Source organism: Monopterus albus, unplaced genomic scaffold (assembly GCF_001952655.1).
Source record: "Monopterus albus unplaced genomic scaffold, M_albus_1.0 scaffold318.1, whole genome shotgun sequence".
NCBI lineage: Eukaryota > Metazoa > Chordata > Actinopteri > Synbranchiformes > Synbranchidae > Monopterus > Monopterus albus.
In genome coordinates this window covers 611,535-634,882 of record NW_018128198.1, presented here as the reverse complement: position 1 = coordinate 634,882, position 23,348 = coordinate 611,535, and the positions used below count along the sequence as shown (strand labels likewise).

General features: G+C 42.2%; 3 protein-coding genes across 4 annotated transcripts in view; 1 reads left to right on the top strand and 2 right to left on the bottom strand.

Annotated features, from left to right (window-relative positions):
* Nucleotides 1–4,487, bottom strand: part of cacnb4a (calcium channel, voltage-dependent, beta 4a subunit) — a 27,464-nt gene extending 22,977 nt beyond the window's left edge. The window contains exons 1-2 of the mRNA XM_020623966.1: nucleotides 4,421–4,487; nucleotides 2,008–2,091 (exon numbers count right to left, since the gene is read on the bottom strand). Coding sequence (XP_020479622.1) covers nucleotides 2,008–2,091; nucleotides 4,421–4,483 — 147 coding nt within the window. The 5' untranslated portion in view covers nucleotides 4,484–4,487. The remainder of the gene's footprint in view (nucleotides 1–2,007; nucleotides 2,092–4,420) is intronic.
* Nucleotides 4,488–5,694: 1,207 nt separating this feature from the next.
* On the bottom strand, nucleotides 5,695–19,990 carry stam2 (signal transducing adaptor molecule (SH3 domain and ITAM motif) 2). 2 transcript variants are annotated; one of them, XM_020623988.1, is made up of 14 exons: nucleotides 19,661–19,990; nucleotides 16,720–16,804; nucleotides 16,454–16,529; nucleotides 15,375–15,470; nucleotides 14,962–15,108; nucleotides 12,217–12,283; nucleotides 11,656–11,848; nucleotides 10,904–10,998; nucleotides 10,701–10,783; nucleotides 10,523–10,610; nucleotides 10,384–10,438; nucleotides 10,004–10,151; nucleotides 7,996–8,147; nucleotides 5,695–7,731 (listed from the first exon to the last, which is right to left on the bottom strand). In XM_020623988.1, exons 1-14 carry the CDS (start codon nucleotides 19,698–19,700, stop codon nucleotides 7,548–7,550), a joined length of 1,509 nt encoding a protein of 502 aa, XP_020479644.1. In that variant the 5' UTR covers nucleotides 19,701–19,990; the 3' UTR covers nucleotides 5,695–7,547. The 2 variants fall into 2 exon arrangements, with proteins under 2 accessions (XP_020479644.1, XP_020479643.1); XM_020623987.1 differs by having other exon boundaries at nucleotides 5,695–7,734; nucleotides 19,661–19,989.
* A 1,545-nt stretch (nucleotides 19,991–21,535) lies between these two features.
* The window catches only part of hacd2 (3-hydroxyacyl-CoA dehydratase 2), a 7,960-nt gene continuing 6,147 nt past the window's right edge, over nucleotides 21,536–23,348 (top strand). Inside the window, exon 1 of the mRNA XM_020624018.1 lies at nucleotides 21,536–21,810. Within this exon, the coding sequence (XP_020479674.1) occupies nucleotides 21,680–21,810 (131 nt within the window). The 5' untranslated portion in view covers nucleotides 21,536–21,679. The remainder of the gene's footprint in view (nucleotides 21,811–23,348) is intronic.

Genomic DNA, 23,348 nt, shown 5'->3' with positions numbered 1-23,348 from the left:
GTGAATGAATACAGCATTTACACTGAACATGAACAACCCTTCTGTCCACGTGCCACTGAGGTGCCATACTGGATTTAGTTGTTAAAAATCAAACCACTAAGACAACTAAAAGCTCAAGAGAACAGGAAAAGATGAAGAAATCTGACATAGAGTAAGTGAGTTTCTTCTCAGCTTTCTCTATTTACATGTGAGCAGTTACTGTAAAAAATAAACCATAAAAACTTTGTGCCAAAATGAAGGAGGAGGAGGAGGAGGAGGTGCAGTTTCCTGCTAATCAGCCTTTCTGGGCTTGACCCCTGTGGTTGAAGGGTGGCTGTTACTATGGATACGTGAGGGAATCAAAGCGAGCCCACTGCTCCTCGTCTCACCTGATGACGATCGCACTGGTGATGACACAAATCACAGCGGGGGTGTTACAGAAATCTGTGAGCGTGAGCAGGCACTTTTATGTGTACATTTCTCTTACTTTGTTTGATTGTGTTGTTCTTTCTGCCCATTACGTCTTGTTTTTCCTCCTTCCTGTGAGCCGCATAATTACTCCACGATGATTTTCTATAGTGGGCATTCAGTAATGAATATGCAATACCAGCAGGGTAACCGTGCACTGCTAATGAAATAAAAAGAAGAACTGTACCAGACTTCATGAGAATCCATCATCTTATGCTGCTATACTGTCTACATGAACAACAGGGCACTGAATACAAAATTAGACTGAATATTACTTTCACATAAAGTTTTCGTGAGCTGCGATTCTCAGACTCCACTAACTCACACACACCCACACAAAAATCTGAGGCACAAACTGACCTAAATATAATGGAAGATACAGCAGCCGCAGACACAAGCACTCGACACTATCATAAATCACATGTGGCGATTACATTTGACATGTGCTTTTGTTAGTAGGTAGAAAAAACCTTCGACCTGATTCATTTGAACTCGACGGCACTGGATCTGTTCAGAGAGAAGTGGTATTAACGCAGGCGATAGAGGAGCCCGACGACAGGTATGAACAGATGAACGAGTGAACGAGACAGTGACAAAGGATGTGGGACAAAGTCAGCCAATGACTAACTATCCTTGCGTTGCTGTATGGCCTCTGCGGCCTCAGTTACCTTGGAGACTTGTCAGTGGGACGCCAAGGTCCAGGCTGGTCTAAGTCCCTCCTGGATTATGAATTACAGAAGGGGCTTAATACAGGAAACCAATTTGAATTTGATTTACAGTGCACATACACACATATAAAGAAGGACGCAGCAACAGCATTCAAACAGCCGTAGCTCGGCCCATCCTCATGAATTATACATGGCCGGTAGACGCCTCATAAACAGAGCAGCAGGCTGAATTCTCACACTAATCAAGGCCATTGATTTCCTAAAGCACAGCAGAGGCCAAAGGCTCCCATTTCTGAAACACACAGCACTGTCTGATGTCACTGTCCCCTTGTTCACATTCCATGTGACATTACAGCCAAACCTTTATGAGTGAAAGTAGGTTTTGGATTGAAGAGTTTGATGGACTGAGGTCAGAACCTGAGGCTGGAGCCAGATGTGTTCACCATCCACTGTGGGTGCTGGGATTGATATCACACAGAAGTGTGTCAGACGTCAGCGTTTCTGACTGGCTGAGGAATAAGATTCATGACAGCTTTCACAGAAAAAGAGTCTGATTTTTAAAAAGGAGTTTCACCTAGAATTTATATTCAAGTGCATGAGAAAGTTGTGTTGCCACAGTTCCCAGTAAGGTGGGTCCTCTGGTGGAGTGTTGAGACCTTTAACTATGCTGCCAATAAGAAATGAAAAATAAATGTGGGAACTTCTGCTAAAGATCAGCCGGGGCTCATATCCCTTATACCCTTCTCACTAGTGAAGAACTGTGAGGTTTGTCCTGAGGGTGACAGTGTCCGGGCTGTGCACGGTAGCCTGTTTTCTTGCATTCAGACTTTTCCTATTAACTGTTATAGAAGATGTGATAAAGTCCAGGTGCTGATATGGTGACGTATCCTACCTGTCTGAGGATGAAGCTGGTGGAGGTGGTGCTGCCGTCAGACCTCTTAAGTCTGCTGCGTCTCGAGTAGGTCCCTCTGTTCGCCTGCACAAAAGAAACAAACACACAAATGTAATGCACTCTTTCACTCTGTGTACTTCTCAGCCTGTTATTGCTGTATCTCCCTGTACTGAGCCCTGACTCTCTCACTACACTAACTCATGGGCCTCTTCTGTCCAGCACCTTGGCCCCTGGGGTCGACGAAGGTCTGGCTCCGTCTAGCTGCCTGCTGTCCTCTGTGATGATATGAAGTCAATGATTTAACTGCCATCTATAGTACATTTCTCTTCCAGGACCACTGTTGCACACACCCAAACATCTGGCCTTCTTTCATATGTAGTCAGTTTACGTCAGCGCTCGAGGAGCCAGTGAAGTGACACTTCAGCTGACATGTGAAATACGATAAAGGACTTCTCAGCTTCACTGACACTGTAACTGTGGCATCCCGTCTGTCAATGGGTGATGTTGGACAACATCTGGGCATAAGATGACATCCTCAGTTCTGTCTGACCATCAGTCCAGAAGATACATCACTGACAAAACAGTCCCATCTCAATGTCCATAGTGAGTCTCATCTTCTGGAACTTTTGACTGTACTGTTTATCAGCACATTGTGTTTCTTCAGTTGCCATGGAGCTGTACCGTTTGTTCAAACTGGCCATGACTCGGAGATTTTCAGTTTAATGTCACAATATCACTACCAAGTAGAAATACAGAAAATCCTCAAAGCTTAGAAGCTGGAACGAGGTAATGTTTGTAAGTTATGCTTTAAAAAAACTATATGATCAATTATGACAATAGCTGCAGATAAATCCAATCAGTTTATATTCATAATAAATGATGCAGGCTGCAACTTGCATTCTTCAGCCATCTAGAAAACCAAGCGTGTGTACAATGTCCTCTTTTGTATCACATCCCTAAGAATACGGTGCACGCTAACTGCTCAGTCCACCTTGACATTCACTGCAAAACACCACAATTAATGCACAATTTATCTAACACTGCAATTTCCCTTTGGAATTGATAATAAGTGACAATTGGTAATTAGGGGTGGACATGGTGACAATATACATTTCATGAATTTATACTGTCACAGATTTTGGAATACCTTCTAAACAGTGATACTCATCCCTTTGGGCTTTCTGGATATATTTTGACAAATATTACAAATAAATAAGCAACTGTAGATGATTACCATGATTATGCATTTGCACCAATTGATCATGATAATAACCTAAATTTAATAAGTGCAGCAGAAGAACTAAAATTACAAATGTGTTTCAAATGTGCAGCAAACACAGTCACAGTGTTAAAGATGTGTTTCTTCTGTGGTGTGACGAGCTGCTCCACCTCATCCACCATCAGCTCCACCAGAGAATGTTTAATAATTAAGCACATCATTACATTTCTTTTTGGATGATTCAGGACTGTGGGACCTGAGCCTCTTTTTGACTAATGACACTGTGGGGATCATTAGACATGATGAAAAATGTGGCTTCAGCTAAACTGGGAGCAGAATAACGAGCCCAGTAAGTCTGTGGGAGCTAAACTGGGAGCAGAATAACGAGCCCAGTAAGTCTGTGGGAGCTAAACTGGGAGCAGAATAACGAGCCCAGTAAGTCTGTGGGAGCTAAACTGGGAGCAGAATAACGAGCCCAGTAAGTCTGTGGGAGCTAAACTGGGAGCAGAATAACGAGCCCAGTAAGTCTGTGGGAGCTAAACTGGGAGCAGAATAACGAGCCCAGTAAGTCTGTGGGAGCTAAACTGGGAGCAGAATAACGAGCCCAGTAAGTCTGTGGGAGCTAAACTGGGAGCAGAATAACGAGCCCAGTAAGTCTGTGGGAGCTAAACTGGGAGCAGAATAACGAGCCCAGTAAGTCTGTGGGAGCTAAACTGGGAGCAGAATAACGAGCCCAGTAAGTCTGTGGGAGCTAAACTGGGAGCAGAATAACGAGCCCAGTAAGTCTGTGGGAGCTAAACTGGGAGCAGAATAACGAGCCCAGTAAGTCTGTGGGAGCTAAACTGGGAGCAGAATAACGAGCCCAGTAAGTCTGTGGGAGCTAAACTGGGAGCAGAATAACGAGCCCAGTAAGTCTGTGGGAGCTAAACTGGGAGCAGAATAACGAGCCCAGTAAGTATGTGGTAGCTAAACTGGGAGCAGAATAACGAGCCCAGTAAGTCTGTGGGAGCAGCCTGCTCCTTTAGTCCATCAGTTTTCAGTGCATGTGTTTTGGGGGCTCTCTCTCTCTCTCTCTCCCTCCCTTTAACATTTGACTGTCTTTTATTTAGGTGATATCTGTGTGTTCCTCTGATTAAAGCTGATTAACATGAGAACAGAAGAGATTTCTGGCTTTTGGTTTTTTCATTCTCCTACCTGGAACACGGGCTTCTGCGCTCCGTCTCCTATCCCATGTCGGGTGTAGATGTGCCGGGACATCTCGGCCAGCCGGGGTGGAGCCTGCCGCTCGGCGGTGCCGCTCCACTGAAGCTGCTGCTGCTCCGGTGGCGAACGGTGAACCGCCGACTCCAGCTCTGCTCCGGTGTGGCCGCGACAGAAGAAACCGAATGGTACCGTGTACCTGGCCCGGCTCCCTGCTGAAGATGAGCCCCGTACTGCTGTAGTTTGCTCGGATGGAGCCCGTTTATGAGCCACATAGTGGCCCTCCCCCTTCACTCCCACCTCACAGGGCCGGATGGTGCTGCGTTTGGGTGCCACACCGAAGTTCACCATTTCAAGTGAGATGCACAAGGTCGGACAAAAGAAGGAATGAGTCATGTGAAAGAGCACTAATGTTGTTCTAACCGTCATCCAGGTGATAAACTATATGAGCCTACCACATTTTACACTCACTACAATACAGTGTTTATCCTTTACAATGGACTGATTAGGAGAAAACAGCTAAAAGCACAAGTCCCCCTGACCTCTGGGCCTGGAAGGCCCTTTTACTAAAATCTACATACACCTTTCCAGAATTGATATTTCATAAATATACACTTACACTAACTTACAACAAAGCCACTTTCAACTAATCTGGATTTTTCACTTAAAAATAAAACTGAGCAGTGTTATGGCACCAGATTCACCAGGACAAACAACAGATGATGAAACCGCCTCAGTCATCCTCCACAGAGCGAGTGACCAGCTGTGCTGTGCTCAGACAATCCCAGCCGAGGACTCTGTAAAGCCTTTAAACTGTGTGGATATGGTGCAGAACAGCCTGTGGAGAATTTAACTGAACCGTTTTCACCTGCACTTTATCACCACGGTGACACTGGCATTTAAAGAACTGCCCAGTGCATCCCTCTGAAGAGGAAAGGGCAGAAAAAGGCCAAGCTGAATGAATAAATCATGTCTATGATACAATCTGAGTATAGACTTCAAATGTTTGCAGGGAAATGAAAGAACAAAACACCGCTGCTCACCCAAGGCCCATTTTATTCTTATTTCAGAGAATATTTATACGTTTGCTCCAATTTTATTTTTATTTCAAAGAATATTTATATGTTTCCTCTGTTACAAAAGCTTTTTTTAAAATCCCACACAAAAGAACCTTTGCTGAAATAGTTTAAATATACAAAATTACACACATCCCATTGGATTCTAAAACTGAAATTCCTCACCAAACTTGTATCCGCATCGATTTCTAAAGAAAAACAAGGCATCCAGTGGTAAATAAATGTTTACAAAGCTAAGGTGCAATGTCAATGTTGCTGACAAACCCAGGTATTTTACATCTAATATACAATGATTTAATAGGAGCTGCAGCTCCAGCTGAAATCCACACTATGGAGCTGCTGCTGCTGCTGGACAGATTCTCTGAAAGTCGCTCTTAATGTTAACTAAAAGCTGACAACACATCACCACAGAGTTCTTTCTTCATATTAACAAATGATTTCAGAACCTTTCCTAGATTTTGGTCCATTTACACTTTGCTTAGACAAAAGTAAAAGCAGAAGCAGCACAGGGATAATCATCACACATGTGTATAATGTCTCACTATATATAAATCAAAGCACAGGGAACATTGCTAACAAGTTCGAAACTAAAGTATAGTGACATGAAACATCACAGAACTGTGCATTTGCATATAACTTGGGAATCCAAACAGGTTCCACAGGAAAAAAAAAAACCCCGCAGCATGAAGATGGAAGGCAGGGATGTGATGTAGTAATCATGAACAGATGCAGCATTTCACCAGGTTAATAAACACACAATTTTTCAGCTCACCAGAAAATCTGACGAGCCTTGTAAAGTGTCATTTTGCAGTGATGAGGAAACCAGTAATGAGTAAGTCCTCAGACGCATAAAAAACAAACACGCACAAAATGTCAGCTTAAATATCTCAACTGCAACCACAGAAAGCGTTACAAGACGGTGAGTTCACGGGAAAGGCATTGTTGAACCATTTACTGTACACAAATATAACGGTTAGCATACATATCTGAATGGATGCTGGTGAGGAGAAAAAACAAGGCTCTAGCTTCTTAAATAACTGCACAGTGAACAGATGCTACCTGTCCACAGGTTTAGTGAATGCTATATCAGTCCAGAATGTTTTGATCATTCAGTGCAAGCTGAACCACTCAGATGGTCACAATGAACTGCACCTGCCTTCAGACAATATGGCCGTTAAAAAGGAAAACAAAACATTCAGGCCAAGTTCACGCTGATGCAGATAAATCTGAAAAAGCCATTTAGTTGTCAAATGGGGTTCAAACCACACTGGCTAGCACTAGCTACATGTCTGTGCATGCTAATGGAGGCTCAGGAGACTGGGGGACATACTACAGCCGGGTCGTTCAACCTTCTGTCTCATAAGCTTCTGACAGAACAGATGTGCTGCAGTCTGATCGATACGGCTGTCCAAACCGACAACATGTGCCAAGAGGCTCACATTTCACTTGTGTGTTACTTGTAGATCTGCAACTCTGTTTTGTTCAAACCTGCACATGCAATTACCTGCATCTTGTATGAGGCCACGTGGGCTGCTCTCATTTCAGTGAGAATACTGTACAATGCCCTGAAACGTTTCACATTTATCTACATTAGTGTGGACATCGCCTGACTCTCTGCAGAAAAATGACATGTGGTATGGATGGTCAAATAGCGTTGTGTGGGAGCAGCGCTGTGGTTGACTACGAATTTCTTCAAACGAGACAGCGATCGGTGGATGACTGTAGTGGTGGGCAAACCTGACTCTTCTTCTGTGTTAAGGTGAGATGTTTGTAAAGGCCAGCGTCGCTTTCACTCAGCCAGGACAGGACAAGAACATGTTGAGCCTCACATACAGTAGCTGAGTCCTCAGTTGCACAGCAGACCTGAATTATATACACACCTCAGGTATTTCAACTTTCCTGTGGTGTTGTCAGTCCAGTTTCAGTCACAAAAAAAGATCCTAAAGCAAGAACACACACACACAAAGGAAGCCAAATGAACGCACAACTAGCAGCTGAAATATCTGAAGTATGCATTCATCTCAGGTCTGCTGTCAGTTGGAGTTTTACAGCAGAGGCTGCTGATAATACGCTGCCTGCTGCTGAGGAGCTTGGTGAGGAGGAGCAGCCACAGGATAGGACCCAGGAGGCACACTGGAGCTATGATAGGCCGACATGTCCATGGCCACACCTGACTGGGGTGGGTAAGGAGCTCCAGCTGCTTGGTTCATGTACTGGGCATTCATACCACTGCTGGGAAGAAGTGGTGACAAATACAGAGAGTGAGTCCCAACATGTGAAAATGATATTTGTATGTAGCAAATTAAATCTTAAGTAGATCCTTGTAGATCTCTGTCTTGATCATCCGAAATCTCGAGTACAACTGCAGTACACAGACATACTATATTCAAAATCATAAACACTGTAAATAAGAAAGCCACACAATACACTCCAGGTCCACACCACTGACACCAGCACTTTACTTGTTGACAGTGGTGGGGCCTGTTCTCTTACCTCATGTAGGGAAGCTGAGCAGCTTGGCTGTTTGGTGGAGGCAGTGAGTGGAGTGGTCCAGGCTGGTCACTGGGCAGACCGTACGGCTGTGCAGGAGGAACCTGGGGCATCGATGGAGGCAGGTAGGGAGTGCCTGCTGGGCCAAGGTAGCCCTGAGCAGAGGGAGAGCTCATCATTCTCATTTAAAAAGGTGAAGAAAGAATGGACTGGCGTTTAAAAAGGTGAAGAAAGAATGGACTGTCGATCTTTCTTCAGTCCAACAAACCAAACGTTAAAAATAACTTGGCAACATTAACAGACTTGCTGGAAAGATTAGAACGTGTTGTTTCTACTGTTTCAGTTTTGTCCAGATCAAATCAAAGATGTAATGCATTAATTAGTGAGCTTCATGTTTAGTTACCTTTGGACAGAGCCAAACAGTTTCACCCCGTTTCCAGTCTTTACGCTAAGCTAACAGTTACTGGTTGTACATTTAACGTAGTCATGACAGGGGTAAGCCCAGAATGAAAATTCCAACACTAAATAGGAACAAATACTAAAAATGTAATGATTATGGAGATGTCCATGTTCTCATCCAACCCTCTCAGCTGCAGGTTTCTGAGCCTATAAATTCAGGGAGTTTCTTTCCACTTCCTCAGAAAGTTAGTATCTGATCACTACTAACAAAAGAGAAGTTCATCACTGAATGTTTGGCTGCTGAAATGTGGATAGAGAATGAGAAATAGAAAACATTGTTGCATGAATAAAGTGCAGGCTGTTCCAGTAAAGCGTGTAAAGTGCTGTGGTATTTTTCATGTGATGAAAAGATGACAGAGAGAGCACAAGGGATGCTGTAGAGGTTCATATAAATAGGACTAGTACCAAGATTTCTATTTGTATTCTCACGTGGAACACAATGTTTCTCACTGCAGGTGCAAGAATCACCTGAAGGTGAGTTTTACAGTGCTCTGCCAAAACAAACAAAAAGAAGCTAAAGTCATTTTAAAAAAGGGGGATCAGGGTCGTAGTGTGGGCCTGCTCAGTGAAGTGGACATTTTTCTAAATGTCAAGGGAGAGACAGTGACATCAGTCAATACAGAGAAAACAGCTATTGCCAAGAAAACCCAGACAGTCCCTGACTCTCCAGGGAGAAGGGGGGGGGAGCTGAATGTCAGAATGAGTCCAAGAAGCATGAAAATCAGCTGCTTTGCTGGCCAAATATATCCCACGAGTGTAGAATGTCAGAAATACAACATGAGGCTAATAGCAAGGTATAAGCATGTGACTCCTTTGAATGACGTTCCTCTACATTCACCCTCTCACATCAAGAGATCAACGGACTACAGTTTGCTGTGTTCAGGGTAACTGGGGGTGCACATCCTGGTAGTTGACAGTTTGTCAAACAAACATCTCCTCTGAAACTGAAACTCCCCACAGTGTCAACCCTCCACTGAATCTATCTTTAACCCATCTATAACTGGATTCCTAGCGTTGGCTGCAGTATTGTAACTAGAACCTGAATGATTCGTTCTGTCGTTGTCCAAGCAAACCTGAATTCAGTGGATTACTCCTAAAGACAAATTAAGTTGCAAGTCTCCAAAGTGTCCTGTCATTTAGACGCTAGTGTTTCTGCAGTTCAGTTAACCAATCCATTAACCCTGAACCATATTCATCTTGCTATATAAAAGCTTTGGAGCCGTTCAAATCCAAACCAAGATGGTTTCTTTAGTGTCCTAACCAACACTTGTCTTGTTTAGTTTGTCAACAATGTTACTGCAAACACTGTTCACTTGAGCCTGCCACTGGAAACCCATTCTCAGACAGCAGGGTGTGTTTGGTGCTTTGTCTTTGCCCTTTACATTTGGTTGTATACTGCAGTTCTGCAACTGATTTATTGATCTGCTGGCTTGTAGAGAGACAGGGAATCTTTCACTGTGGTGCAAAGCTACATCAAATGTTTACACATCAATTGTAAACATAAAATTAGATCTGGGCAGAACAGAGGACAACTCTGGTGCATCGTTCTGACCTGCATGGCCACAGCTGGGCCGGATGGTGTGTACTGTGGCTGCATCTTCGAGTAGGCAGAGTAGAATGGCGCCTCATTCACCAGCTGGTTGTACAGAGCCAGGGCCTCCAAAACCTTCACATTCAACTCTGACAACTCTGAGTGTTTCCTACAACATAAAAAAAACACATACCATATATTGGACAAGGATATTTCTTATTTGTGTACAGTAATAGTGGCTCAGGTCTGTCAACACCATCCTACACAGTCTCAACAGCCAAGGCTCATCGTCCTTGTTGGAAACTTCAAAACGGCCATGATCTTAAATGCCAAGCAAAAACCTAAACTAACCAGTAACAATTCTGATGAACATCCAAACAGTTCACAGTAGATCACACTACCTGTCAATCTCTTGTAGCTTTTCATCAATCATCGGATTCATCTGTTCACATGCGCCTGTTCAAACAGATACAATTAGGGGAGGAATCAAAGTTAGAAAACAGTGCAGCCTGAGATTTATGGTAGCATTAGGGTTTATACCCTCCAGCTGGATCAGATCAGGGGAGTCAGGAGTCACATCTGCAGGATCTACATTCTGCAACAGAGCCAGCGCTCTGTCCATCTTCTCCTGCAGAAAGAGGGAGCAGGTTTGGCTTGGTAGTTTGACTGAGAGGTGATCTGGGTTTGTAAATGTATGTGCACACAAGAAATGTATTACCTCATCAATGAAGACAGGCTCAGGCTCAGGTCTGCTTTCCAGGCTCGTCTCTTCAGGACTGGCTGTCTTTTCAACATATGCCACTGTGAAGGAAAAGGTCAGTTCAGAAACCAATGAGTTCCAGTTTAAAAACCACACAGCTGAAGAGCACAGAGGATTCTAAAAGAGTGTGCACCTGAAGGGGCTCCAATGTTCACACTTACCAGCCTCTGGCTCGGCGTTCAGATTGGTGGTGACAAAATTGGAGGGGAAAAGCCCCACTCCTCTGTGGTTCTCTCCTTTCCACCAATTGGGATCGCTGCACACACAATAAACATCAGTGAGCAGGAGCTTCTAAGAGCAAGTCACAGCGAGTGTCTGGTCAAAGCTCACCAGCCTGAGCCATCCCAGTGTAAAATGAATTCTCCAGTCCCCATGTCTGTGACTGTGCTGCTAGTGTCAGTTATTAATGTGGTTACACTGAGTCTTTCTGGGATGTTATAGTCCATGGCATTAGCTGTGCTACACACTTTGCCCAGCTATTTAAAAAATGGACAGTTTATGACTGGAAACCAGTAAAGCTCTATAAAGAGGTCTGCTCCTGCATGCAAACAAAAGCATTTATACTTTTCATTTGACAGATGGTGGCTATGATGATCAACATGTGGTCAGAGCTGGTTACATCATTCCAAAAACAACATTTCCCATATTAAAAAAAGTCTCTGACATAAATAAGATTCATATTTCTAGTTGCCTCTCTGTCACATGGTAAACGAACCCTGGGATGTTAGAAATGTTATAAAAGTAGGATTTATTGCATTTATTGTGTTAAAGTGGACTGCATGTAGCTGAAGAATGAACACAATGGTTCACAGTTTGAAACATATCACAGCTTTGAACAACAGACTGGAGACGCTGCAACACCACTGAGTCCTATTCTAAAACTTTAGGATACTGCAAAGCTGATTCATGTTACCTGTCGTCCAAAACCAGAATAAGTTCTCCTGCTTTAAAGGTCAGCTCATTATCTTCAGCTGCTTCAAAATCGTACACTGCACGCACTTTCCGGGCCTCCTGACCTCCTCCGCCATTGGTGTAGTTGGGGGGGTCAGAGGTCACATTCAAGGGCCGTGTCTCCACCTTCTGCTCCTGCAAGGACAGCTCGATGGCTGCGAGAGGTGGAGGTTTGGATGGCAAGAAGAGAGAAGTGAACAGGAGAACAGTGTGTTTGGTAAACTTCCAACACAAATGGGCTTGGCACAGACACAAGATTCATCACTTTTATTTTTTATTTTCAGAAAATAAATAGCTCCCAGAAGACTGCTGAAAGGCAACAGACAACCTTTTGGTGAACACAAAACATAGCTGAATTCATTTCAACAGTTCTACTCCTTATGGTAAAGGAGTATTTCTCTCAGACTACAGGTACAAATGGATAAGTCTTTAAACTACAGTACAGCGGCTAGAAAATATAGATATCTGTTATAGAAAATGATGCTAAAGGTGTGTGGAGCTGAATGATGGTGCCTCACTTTACCTTTGGCCAGGTCGTCATCATCTGAAGCTTTGCTCGCTGCAGGTGTGTTGACCTTTGTGGTGGACCCCTGTGGTCAGTGTAGAAAGATAAGGTCACATCTGTGTATGTGTTTCCATACAGGAAGCAGTGGGAATGAAGCACTTACAGTATGACTAGATGTGGAAAACCAATTTCCAATGACTGCAACGCCATCTACAGATCATATTTTGTGCTACATGTCGGACAGAAACGCTCCACACAAAGGTCTCACTAGCTGTTCTCTAAGGTGACCTAAGGCAGCTCGCTCTGTCTTTTCCATATACAGCTTAAGAAAACTAACACCCAGGAGCAGATCTACAGGCTGTCATTTCATGACAGTTCCCTCACTTTGAGATCCCATAACGTAGCAAGAAAACACATTTATGATCAAGTGTTTACACCACTTTGGCTGAGAATGACCAAGGGAACAAAAGAGCAATACGATGGTTAATAATGTGCACGGTGATTTAATGTTTAATAAAATAAGTTCAGGTCACACATAAAAGCAAATTCAAGCAAATCAATATAGAATCTGACCCAAACTTGTAAAACTTGTCATTTCTGAGCAGCAAATATTATCTGAGCAAACACACCGCGGAGAAAACCGTTACTGCATGTTTAAGTATGTAGTGTCTAAAAATGCAAGTGCTTCATGCCCACTGGTGATACTCAGTGCATTACAGAGCAGTGAAAAACAAACACACACACACACGTTTAATACAGTGGATGAGGAGAATACTGCAGGTGAGGCTACAGTAGTAGTAGCACACTAATGTCCTCATTCACACCCAGAGGAAACAGTGTGTAAAGATAAAATATATAAACAGTGTTCAACACTGTTGTTATTAAAACAGTTAAAACCATGTGACCTCACTTCACACCTGGATGAGAGCAGAGCGCCTGTGTCTGATGGGTGGAGTTCTCGTTCCATCTAAAATTAGCACAGCAAACCGCACGTGCCGCTAGTGTCGCCTGAAACTAACGGACTAAGACGAAAACACCATGCTATGTGTACTGGCAGAGAGGTAAACAACAGGGACTGGGGGACTCATTTGTTTTACATGACTTGATGATGTAGCTGTAGCCACACACACACACACACAACCGACCGGTGTACCGTCTAAAAATAACCTTAAAGTTCAGTGTGAATGATAGGTAAGCACTCGGAAGTGCTGGCGCAGCTTGACTCACGCCACGTGCTGCTGTTTGCTCGTCACCTGACAGAGAGTAAATGTCAAGCCTGCTGCTTCATGTGCTACCTGCTCTCCATTAGGCCAGGTTCCATCCGACATGATCCACAGCCAAGTGGAACACACTCAGCAGCAACAAAGTAAAGATGAGATGAGACTTCACATTATACCAGACAACCTCAATAATAAACATCAAGTTCAATTAATGCCTCTCTGACAGTTTCAGTCAAAGGATTTATGGCTGAGCTGTTGTGTGGCCACTGAGATTAGTCATCAAGATGTGAGAGTTTCACCATGAAGCCCATTCTTATCCACTTATCTGTGTTATTTAGCCAGACTGACATTTTGTTTGCATATACATTTTTAACTCACGGTTCATTCATAACTTGACTGTGAGCCACACATGAGAAAAACAAAGACATGAAAATATATCATGACTCTCAGTATGTGGAGTGGCAAATGCAGACCATTAAACATCTAAAGCAGCAAAGCTCTCAGTAAGCCAAACAAAAACAAACACCCGGCAGCCACAGATAATGGAGCTGCAGGTCAGGTGCTTTATGACAACCTGACAGCAAAGTCCACTGCAGCTGTTGACACATATAAGGCTGTTACATAACAAATCAGACAGACGACTGCAGCTGTTGACACATATAAGGCTGCTACATAACAAATCAGACAGACTGAACAGAAACCAGAAGGCAGCTCTGTCTGATCACAAACACAGTCCTGATCCAAGAACGTCCACAGAATGTGAAGTTATGTGGACTATGTGAGGAGGAAATTCCACTGTAAGCTTCTGCAACACAAACACAGACTGAAGCGCTAAACCAAACCTGAACCTTCAGGCTGAACCAACTGGCCTGCAGTGAAACCACAGACATATTTGCACTGCCACACACTTAGCTTGTTATTGTGGGGGAAGAAATCCAGAAAAACAAAGCAGTGTGGAAGAGAACTGTGATGAATGATGGCTGCTAATATGTCATATTTACTGAATGATATACGAGTCAAAACATGCAGTGTCCAACAAACAAGACCAACTCTAGTAGATACAACTAAATCTGTCTGTGACTGAAAAGTTTTCCTTGCCAAATTTAGTAAAAGTGTAGTTGTTTTACCAAACCGGTATTCACTGGAGGCCTATTGTGTTGTGGTGTGTATGTTAAGGTGCTCAACATATTCTGTCCCAGTATTTTATGTACAATGGAGGCATTTTAAGCCTGTGAGAGTTAAAGAACCTGATTTAAAGACAGTTCTGTAAGCTTCAGTGGATTTTGAAGCTACTCTACTTTTGGCTGTTCCCGTTAGGGGTCGCCACAGCGAATCCAATTCACATGAGGTTTACGCCAGATGCCCTTCCTGACACAACCCTCTCTATTTATCCAGGCTTGGGACCAGCACAGAAGTCACTGATGTGAAAACCCCTGTGGCTAGATGCACAACCACTCCTGGGGCCAATTTAGAGTCTCCCATCAACCTACGCTGCATGTCTTTGGTGCACCCAGAGAGACTTCAGTGGATTTTTAATACATACCTGTGATGATGCAGAGGGAAAGCTGACGCCTTCCTCTTTCAGAGACTTGATGGTGGCACCAATCAGGCTGAGCTGTGGATCCTTCTGAAAGTCTTCTGCCCACTCCACCATCAGAGCCTTCAGCTTTTCACATACCTTAGGGTGGGCCTACAGGAGACAGGCAAACAGACAGCTGTGTTGCTCTCTCCTATGTTCTGATGCCAGGAAGAGGCTCTAATGGCTGCCCAATAACAGGGTTCTAACACAGCTAAGGACCAGATATAGTTATGATAATAGCTGTGACACGTCAGTTAACCTTCCTCAGAGTGTGAGGGAGCACATGTGCGTGGCCGAGCCTGTGCTAAAATGACAGACAGATATGGTTTCCAAACTAGGATCAGTGAGAAAAAAAAACCCCAGCCAGGTTTACATACCCTGCTCAGCACACTCCTTACGTCACTGGCAAACTCTCTTGAGCAGATTTCCAAGTGGAATATTTTGCCACAGTTTGACACACAAGCACCCAACAACTGCAAGAGAAAAGGTTGAAACTGTTTAAAAAAAGGAGATTAAACAGCTGATCTATTTTGTATTATAGCGAAAATGGGTTTTTATGAATTTCAACCATTCACATAACTGAACTCTTCAGGGCACAGATTAATAGCAAATGAAGGCTTTATATTCACTACAGAAATCTAAAAACAGAACAGGGCATGTGACAGGATTCATAAAATGTGCTCATGTTGACTCAGGCAGGAAACAGCTCTCACATTCTCAAATGAGTTGAATCCTCCCAGTATGAAATCTGCCACTTTCCTTTATGGCTTTAATACTGGGAATATTAAATCCATTAGAACTTCACCACAGCTTACTCGCACCAAGTGAACACTTACTTCTCGTACCTAAATGGGACATAAGAGTTTGACCCTTCTCACATCTGTTGAGCTTTTGTTCTGTTGCTTTTGGATTCGCTGGAGTTTAAATGCTTATTATGAACAACTGTTACAAACAGATGAAGAAAGACAGACAGTGTGTTTTGGATCACCACAATACTGAAGCTACCTTTTTGTCATTTCCATGTTGGCCAAGCCTACGTATACAGTATGTACACAGGAACTCAGGGACATTTAGAGGTTACTGTTAACTTGATTAACTGTTGCTTTGTGAAGCACTTTGAGATCAGTTTGTTCTGTGGTGACAGTTTTGACTTAATAATGTCAATTTATGAAGCAAATACAATAAAGAACAACATCAATTGGGACTTGAGTCAAAAGTATTAAATGATTTTAAAAGACAATTTATTCTCATTATAGTTTCTAGCATGTTTGTGAGTGCAGACATTTTCAGAACGTATCTGAAAATGTCTTTAACATGAAACTGGCACAAAGATTTGGTCCAGGTTTTACTGGTGCTGGCCAAAATATGGATAGAACAGTCATGCAGTAGATTCTCTGATGGCATGCATATTTGAGATGTGTGCATATTTTGCAGCAGGGCAACGTGGTAAACTCACATTGAGGGCCTGCATGGCAACATGAGGTACTTTGTGGTTGACTCTCTTCATAATGGATTTCAAGCTGTCTTTTGGCCTGAAACAGAAGACGACAGAATTCATTTCTAGCCCAGGAACTACTAAACAACACAACGTCCTTACACGGGAGATGCTCAGAGCGTCATGCCAATGTGCTGTACTTACAGCAGCAGCTAGGTGAACCACAGTGCTGGTCACATGCTAATGAGTTCTTATTATTCACAGGAAAATCTTTCTATTCAGCTTACCCATTAGATGTTGTTCCAATCTTATCACAGATGTCCAGAATGACGCCCCAGTCATCTGTTGTGTTGTTTTCATTGGTTGCCTTCTCTGGAAATGTGTCAGACAGGGATACAGTACATATGGTGCAGTGAGACCATTTCTTCACTAGCGTCACAGATGATTGTCTTCAAACACAATGTATTTGTGGGCTAACATACCAGCCGTAATGGGCAAGTGTTAATGTCATGAATAGCAAGTGCTGCGCTCCCACATTTGAAGCCTGAAGTTGCATAAATCTTGTAACAGTCCTACAACAAGCCAACTAAATAACTGAGTTTCCCTTAAAATGTAAAGTTTTGTGTTTAGTTTTATTATATTTTATAAAACATTTTTATGATACAAGTGGTCTTTTTGTCAGGTTACACTGCTGCTTTCTAATATTTAAGCAGAAAACCCCTCAAATTAACATTTCTAGTTCATAGTAAACTCATGCCACCACTCATAACACTCAAGAGAGCCAGTTAAGAGTAACAGTGTACTACTGTCTGAGCACAGGGACAGATAAGCACGGTGACACGGGACGTTTGCATGGCATGACTATAATAAAAGGCCTCTGCAACTGTCAAAGATAACACAAAATCAAACAGATTCATAAGAGCAACGCGTCGTAACCACAGCTGAAGTGATCAGTTTAGTTTTAACTGAGAGGAGCAGCACAATAGACAGAAAACAATTATATTAATCCAATAATCAGAAGATTACTGATAGGATCAATAATCACTTCTCTATCAAGTAAGACAAAGGAAAGCAGCAAATCCTAAAAATTCAGAACTGGACCTAGAGAAATGAAAACAATTACTTCAGACGGTACTTGATTATCAAAACAGTTCCAAAGTTAAAATAACTTTGCATCAGGTGACTATCCCAATCCAATAAATGACCAATAATTTCAGCTTTGATTGAACATTTGATTAGGGCTACAACCAGGGTATAAATTTCACAGTGGCAGTCACTGCCCTGGCATCTGGCCGTGATGCCCTGTATATCTGTCAGCGTTACACGGCCACAGTGGTCCCTCATCAGATGTGAGGAAGCTCTCAACTCCATCAGATGTTCTCAGGCCCGTGAGATCTGAAGAGTGATCTCTGTTAACGATAGTTCATGCTCTGTCACTCACACACGTGTGTGTTTATGGATGCATTAAGGAGAACGGTGCTTAATAAAGCTGTTCACCCATCACTCATCAATCAAGCTAGCGGCGCTACAATAAGGTTTCCTTTAGTTTCACTGGATAAGCAGATCAAAGGGTGTAATATCTGGCTCTGGCCATAAGCTGTAAGAAAACTCAGAGGCTGTAAAACATTACATGTAGCGTTGAAATGTATCGTGCTTTCTCTGGTTTATGTATGTCTACTGGTTTTTTACTTATGGTTCTGGTTTTATTCTGTTTTTATGTTGCTACGCACACCGGGGGCCATTAGTCTGGAGTCAAATTCCTTGTATTTTTGACAATACTTGGCAATAAATGTTCTGCTTAGTACCTAATATACTTAATACCAACCTTAATAGGCAGCCATTATGCATTTATTTCTAGTTTCAGTGCTAGAAGTGATACTGGTCATGCTGTCATCACGATGCCAGAAGAATATAATTATTGCACCAGTTAGAGTAATTAGACACCCTTTCCTCCATTTTCTGCTTAATACATCCATGATTCTTCTGACCCATGATCTTAGGCAACATTAGCAGAGAGCAACAAGAGCTTAGTTTGCCTTGGCTGCCTTCAATAATGCCTGACCCCTTAGTTTGCCTCTGCATAGCTCCCTTTTCTAAACATGTATGCTGTGAACACTATGTTCATATAAACTACATACACATACATATCATGTCATTTGACACGGCCTTAGTGCTCAGTCCAGTAGCCTTAGCGCTCAGTCCAGTGGCCTTAGTGCTCTCCAAAAATGTAACAAATCAAAGACCAAATGGCCTTATCCTTCAAATGATGACATCTATAGCCGGGCTACAACTAATGATTACTTGTATTATTGATTAAACTCCTGATTATTTTCTTGATTGACTGTTTAGTATATAAAAGTCAGAAAATCGTGAAGAAGTAGCCTATCCATTCAAATTTCTCAGAGTTCAAGCCAAAGAGGCATCTTCACATACCTTGTTTTATGTGACAGAGAAAAACTCAGTGATTTAATTTACAATAATATTAAACAGGAAAAAGCAGGAAACCATGTTACAGGAGGAAATATTATGGAATTTCTACTTGATATATTACCTAAATGATTAACTATTTATTAAAACAGCTGTTGATTACCTTTCTATTGATAAAAATTTGATAATTGGACTCATAGTTGTAGCTCTATGTTTTATTAACAGTTTGAGGAGGTGAGGAAAAAAACAAATTATATTTTTGTTTCCATCTCATACATTATGGCTTTAAATTATTATAAACTTGATATCTTCTGATTTAGGACAATTCAAGGAAAATGTAATGGGATTAATTAGAGAATAATTATCAAGAGGTAAATGGGGATTTGAAATAATCGTTCATTTTCTGCTCTTATTTGACTGTCACGCAAAATGGAGAAAGAGTCGCACCAGCCATTTAAGCAGCATTAATATGGGATCAGCTGATCTAATAACTGATGATATTGAGTCACGTCCCGAAGACTAACATTAGTTAGTCACCAAGCAGCCGCTTACCCTAGCAGATAAATTTATCTATAGGGGTTAATGGAAGTTGTTGACAACCAGTCAGCTTGTCAGGTTCACACTAAGAAAGAGACTGAGACTGTCTGTTGTTGTTGCCACACTTGGTAGTGCTGAACAAGTTTACAAAGCTAACAGAAAAACACAAGCTAAGCTAAGCTAACGTTAGCTTCAAATGTTGTTGGCCCTATCGTTAGCTACACCTCACACGCTAAAACACCAAAGAAACCGCACTTCACTTACCAACATCTTGATCAAATGGATTCTGGGCAAATAAAGGCATGCTAACGAGTTGAAAAGCGCTAGGCCTGTTGACGAAAATGAAGTTCGGGTGCTTTCTAGACTAAACCTAAACAAATATCTCTTCCTTGTCCATGAAACTCAGCACCAGTCGGCACTTGGCTGCCTTCAATAATGCCTGAACACTATTTTAAAAATCGGAGTGTAATAGCAAATAAGTATTTGTTCATTTTGTGCTATTAAACGAGTACTTTTAAATTTTCAGAAATTAGAGCGCGTTGACCTAAAGTCATAGAAATATTTAAACAATGCTTGGCACTTGTGTTTAACGTCTCTGTTCGTCTTGTGAAACACTGACATCTAGTGGATAAAAGTGGTACATAATGTCCAGTGCAGTCACAAAGCACATTGGATTTGTAAGGAAGTAGATCCATAACGTTTGAAGGCGCTCTAACCAGTATCTGATATGTGTATATGTATATGATACTTTAAAAAAAAACTTAAAAATTATAGATTACTTGGCATTTACATCTATTTTGTAAAACGTCCCTGTTTAGCTACCTTAAAGTGCCCATGGCATGCTCATTTTGCTCGTTTCCAGCCATTTAATGTTTAATATTGGGTACCTCTAGATTAGCCTGGCACCCCTCCTAGTAGTCTGTAATTATGTCATAATCAGAGAGCCATAAAGTCTGTTCCTTAAAACAATAGGATAGTTCATGAATGTGCACAATTCCTGTTTCTGGTGTTGTGTCACAAGTCAACAGCACAGCAGGACAGCATTAATTATTATGAATTTCTCCTCCATTGAACAGCGGTATATGTACCGATGAAAAGAGATGTGTAACGCTCTATACAAAGCAGGTAGCCCCATATTTTAACTTCCATAATGCAGACACATAACTTCTCCAGCCTTACAACAGATCTCTCTAAGGTTACAGAAACAAGGCATTAACAGACATTAACAGGTAGCACAGTGCTGACAATAACATCATGGATAATCCACTTCTGACCCAGCAACACACGTCACATGTGGCAGACACACTGGCCTCAAGCAGTAAAAAAAACAAACAACAACAACAGGTATTGTGCTCCAGGGGAATCCAGCGTTGATGAGCTGATCACTAACCACCGCTGGAGCTTCACTGCCCTGCTGTTTGTAGGTTAGACCTGGTCAAGTAAAACGAGTCCCTGTACAGGAACATTCCCAGACATGCAGTAACCTCAGGCCTTGTATTTTTCTCCACATTCTCTGGTCACAGCAGCAGGAGGTAAAATATATCCACAAAACCAGGTTTTTTTCTTTTTCCCCCTAAGCTTTATTGAAAATACACATAACAAGCAAGGCAATATAACATTTTGCCAGTATGGTGGAGGCACCAGTGGATGTCAGGCAAGCACACATGAACACGCAACAGCCTGGATTTAATGCCCATTCAAGGAAATCTTAAACTATTACGTAATACTTAATTTTGCTAGAAAAAATGTCTCACAAGTGAGACTTATATAAACAATGAAAAGCATGCCATGGGCCCTTTAACATCAGTATTCCCCTTTGGGAATGAATATGTCTATCTATCTATCTATCTATCTATCTATCTATCTATCTATCTATCTATCTATCTATCTATCTATCTATCTATCTATCTATCCATCTATCCATAGAGGGCGCACCTCACCTCTCAAAGAGAAAATGACAAAGATTACAAACTTAGCTCAAGATAACTAATTCCTTTATGTTCAGTCGTAGTCTGCGCACTCCCAGTGGGGAAAAGAATCACATTTAAGTCACGCGGATATAAAATTCTGTTTAAAAAGCTGAATAAAGCCATACACTGAGCGACATATTGTTAAGGTGATAGGTGAGTGAAAGCGAAAGCGGAAGTACGGAGAACTGAACCACCTCGCTTCGGGACGACACTTCCTGGTCTGGCCCGTTCTCTGGTCCCCCTGGTCGTTTCCTGCCTCTGGGAACTTTCAGTCGCGGTTGTCCAGGACCAAAGACCTTTGAGGGTTGCAGTCATGTCGGCAGCTGCTCCGGGGACCAGCAGGGCGGCCCACAGCGATGCGGGCACGAAGAAAAAGAAGGGACCTGGTGCTCTGGCTACGGCCTACTTGGTCATTTACAACGTTATTATGACAGCGGGGTATGTAGCGTATGTTTCCTCCTGCTAACGCTGCTGCGCTGGAGCATGACTGGATACGGTTCAGCTTGGCAGGGCTGCATAGCTCAGGCACGATTTACCGTTTTAATGACATTTATGGCATGAATCATCTACAGGTGTTTATGCATTTATTACTAGAAACACAGAAAACATACTGTGTAAAAAAACTTTGATTTGGCTTCCGAGTTTCCAGTGGCTTAAATGAATAGATGAGCATCAGACACGCACCTGGCGTGCGCATCACCAGCGCATACAACGGAAACATATACACCCCGATGGTTTAGTACATGCACTCAGTGTTTATTTAAATAAACGGGTTATCATCATCATCATCTTGAAATTCATAATAATATAACGTTAAGGAGCCTGAAATGATCCAATTTATTATTTTATTACTTATTTATATTCCTATATCTTAAAGACACTAAGACAAAACCAAATGATCACACAGATGTTAAAGTCTTTATTTTGAAACCTGTGGTTTCATAATAAAAAATCAGTGTAACAGTCAACTAACTGTTTTATACGTGTTGAAGAATGGGTAGTTTGGTATGGTAGGAGCTTTGGGTTTTAGATAGAACTTATACAGAGATTATCATCACAAATCAACGTAATCTCTTTGGTTAGTTTTATGGGACTGCATTTGCTTTTTAATTGATTATGGCTCGATTTGTAATAAATTAGACTGGATACATGTGAGACACCCATTATATGGCTTCAGTATCTCAGCTCAGATACATGCTGTAAATAAAAAAAAGTTATCTTCAGCCATGAATGGAGAAATCTCAGTGTGTGTTTTATTGCACTGGATTTTAGACGGTTGCACAACTGAATGGTGGGTGGTGCTTGTTCGCTGTTCCAACCAGTTAGGTCACATTGTGTGGACCATACAGTGCTTGCTTTGTACTGAGCACAACTTAACTTAGAGTGGTGCAAATGCACATTTTATTGCTGTTCAGATGCAGTGTTTGCTGCTCAGTTTCTGCAGAACTGGTATTAGAACTGCCCCTGAATGAGGTTGAGGCCTGAAGTCAGTCTTCAGTCTGTGAAACCACTGGGTGAAGTGAAAGGCCCACCCTGCTCAGGCCTCGTCTAGCAGACTCTGGCAACCCTGTGCTGCAGCTCACCTTTGACCTCCTGGGGTCAAAAGACCAGCTAAATCTGAATGGTGTAGTGTATTACACATTTATGATCATTCTTTTATTGTACGTGCTGAAACCTTTATCATAAAAAAATGTCCACCAGACTCTATATGAACTTTGTACCTAGTCTTTAATATTTACATTTGTCTTTCATCACATGTTTTCCAGTCTAGATATTTGATTAAGATGTAGAGAAATTATCTCAAAATTAATTACTAATAATAAGTCAGCATGGTCAGAATAAGCACCTGTGCTTATTGTCTGGGTGCTGGATGTGGTTTTCCTCAGCCTCACCTGATGCTTCCTGTCTGTCAGAAAGCTAGTAATCCACTGACAGGTGGGGGCAGGTACAGTGAGTTGGGTCAGTTTGGAGTGGAGGATGTC

Bases quoted from the DNA above. Each gene is read 5' to 3' on its own strand.
- stam2 (XM_020623987.1), bottom strand. From the start codon at position 19,700: ATGCCTTTATTTGCCCAGAATCCATTTGATCAAGATGTTG. The intron at 15,471-16,453 runs GTGAGTTTACCA...TTTCTCTTGCAG, and splicing joins TTGCCATGCAGGCCCTCAAT to TTGTTGGGTGCTTGTGTGTC. The intron at 12,284-14,961 runs GTATGTATTAAA...CACTGACCACAG, and splicing joins TTCCCTCTGCATCATCACAG to GGGTCCACCACAAAGGTCAA.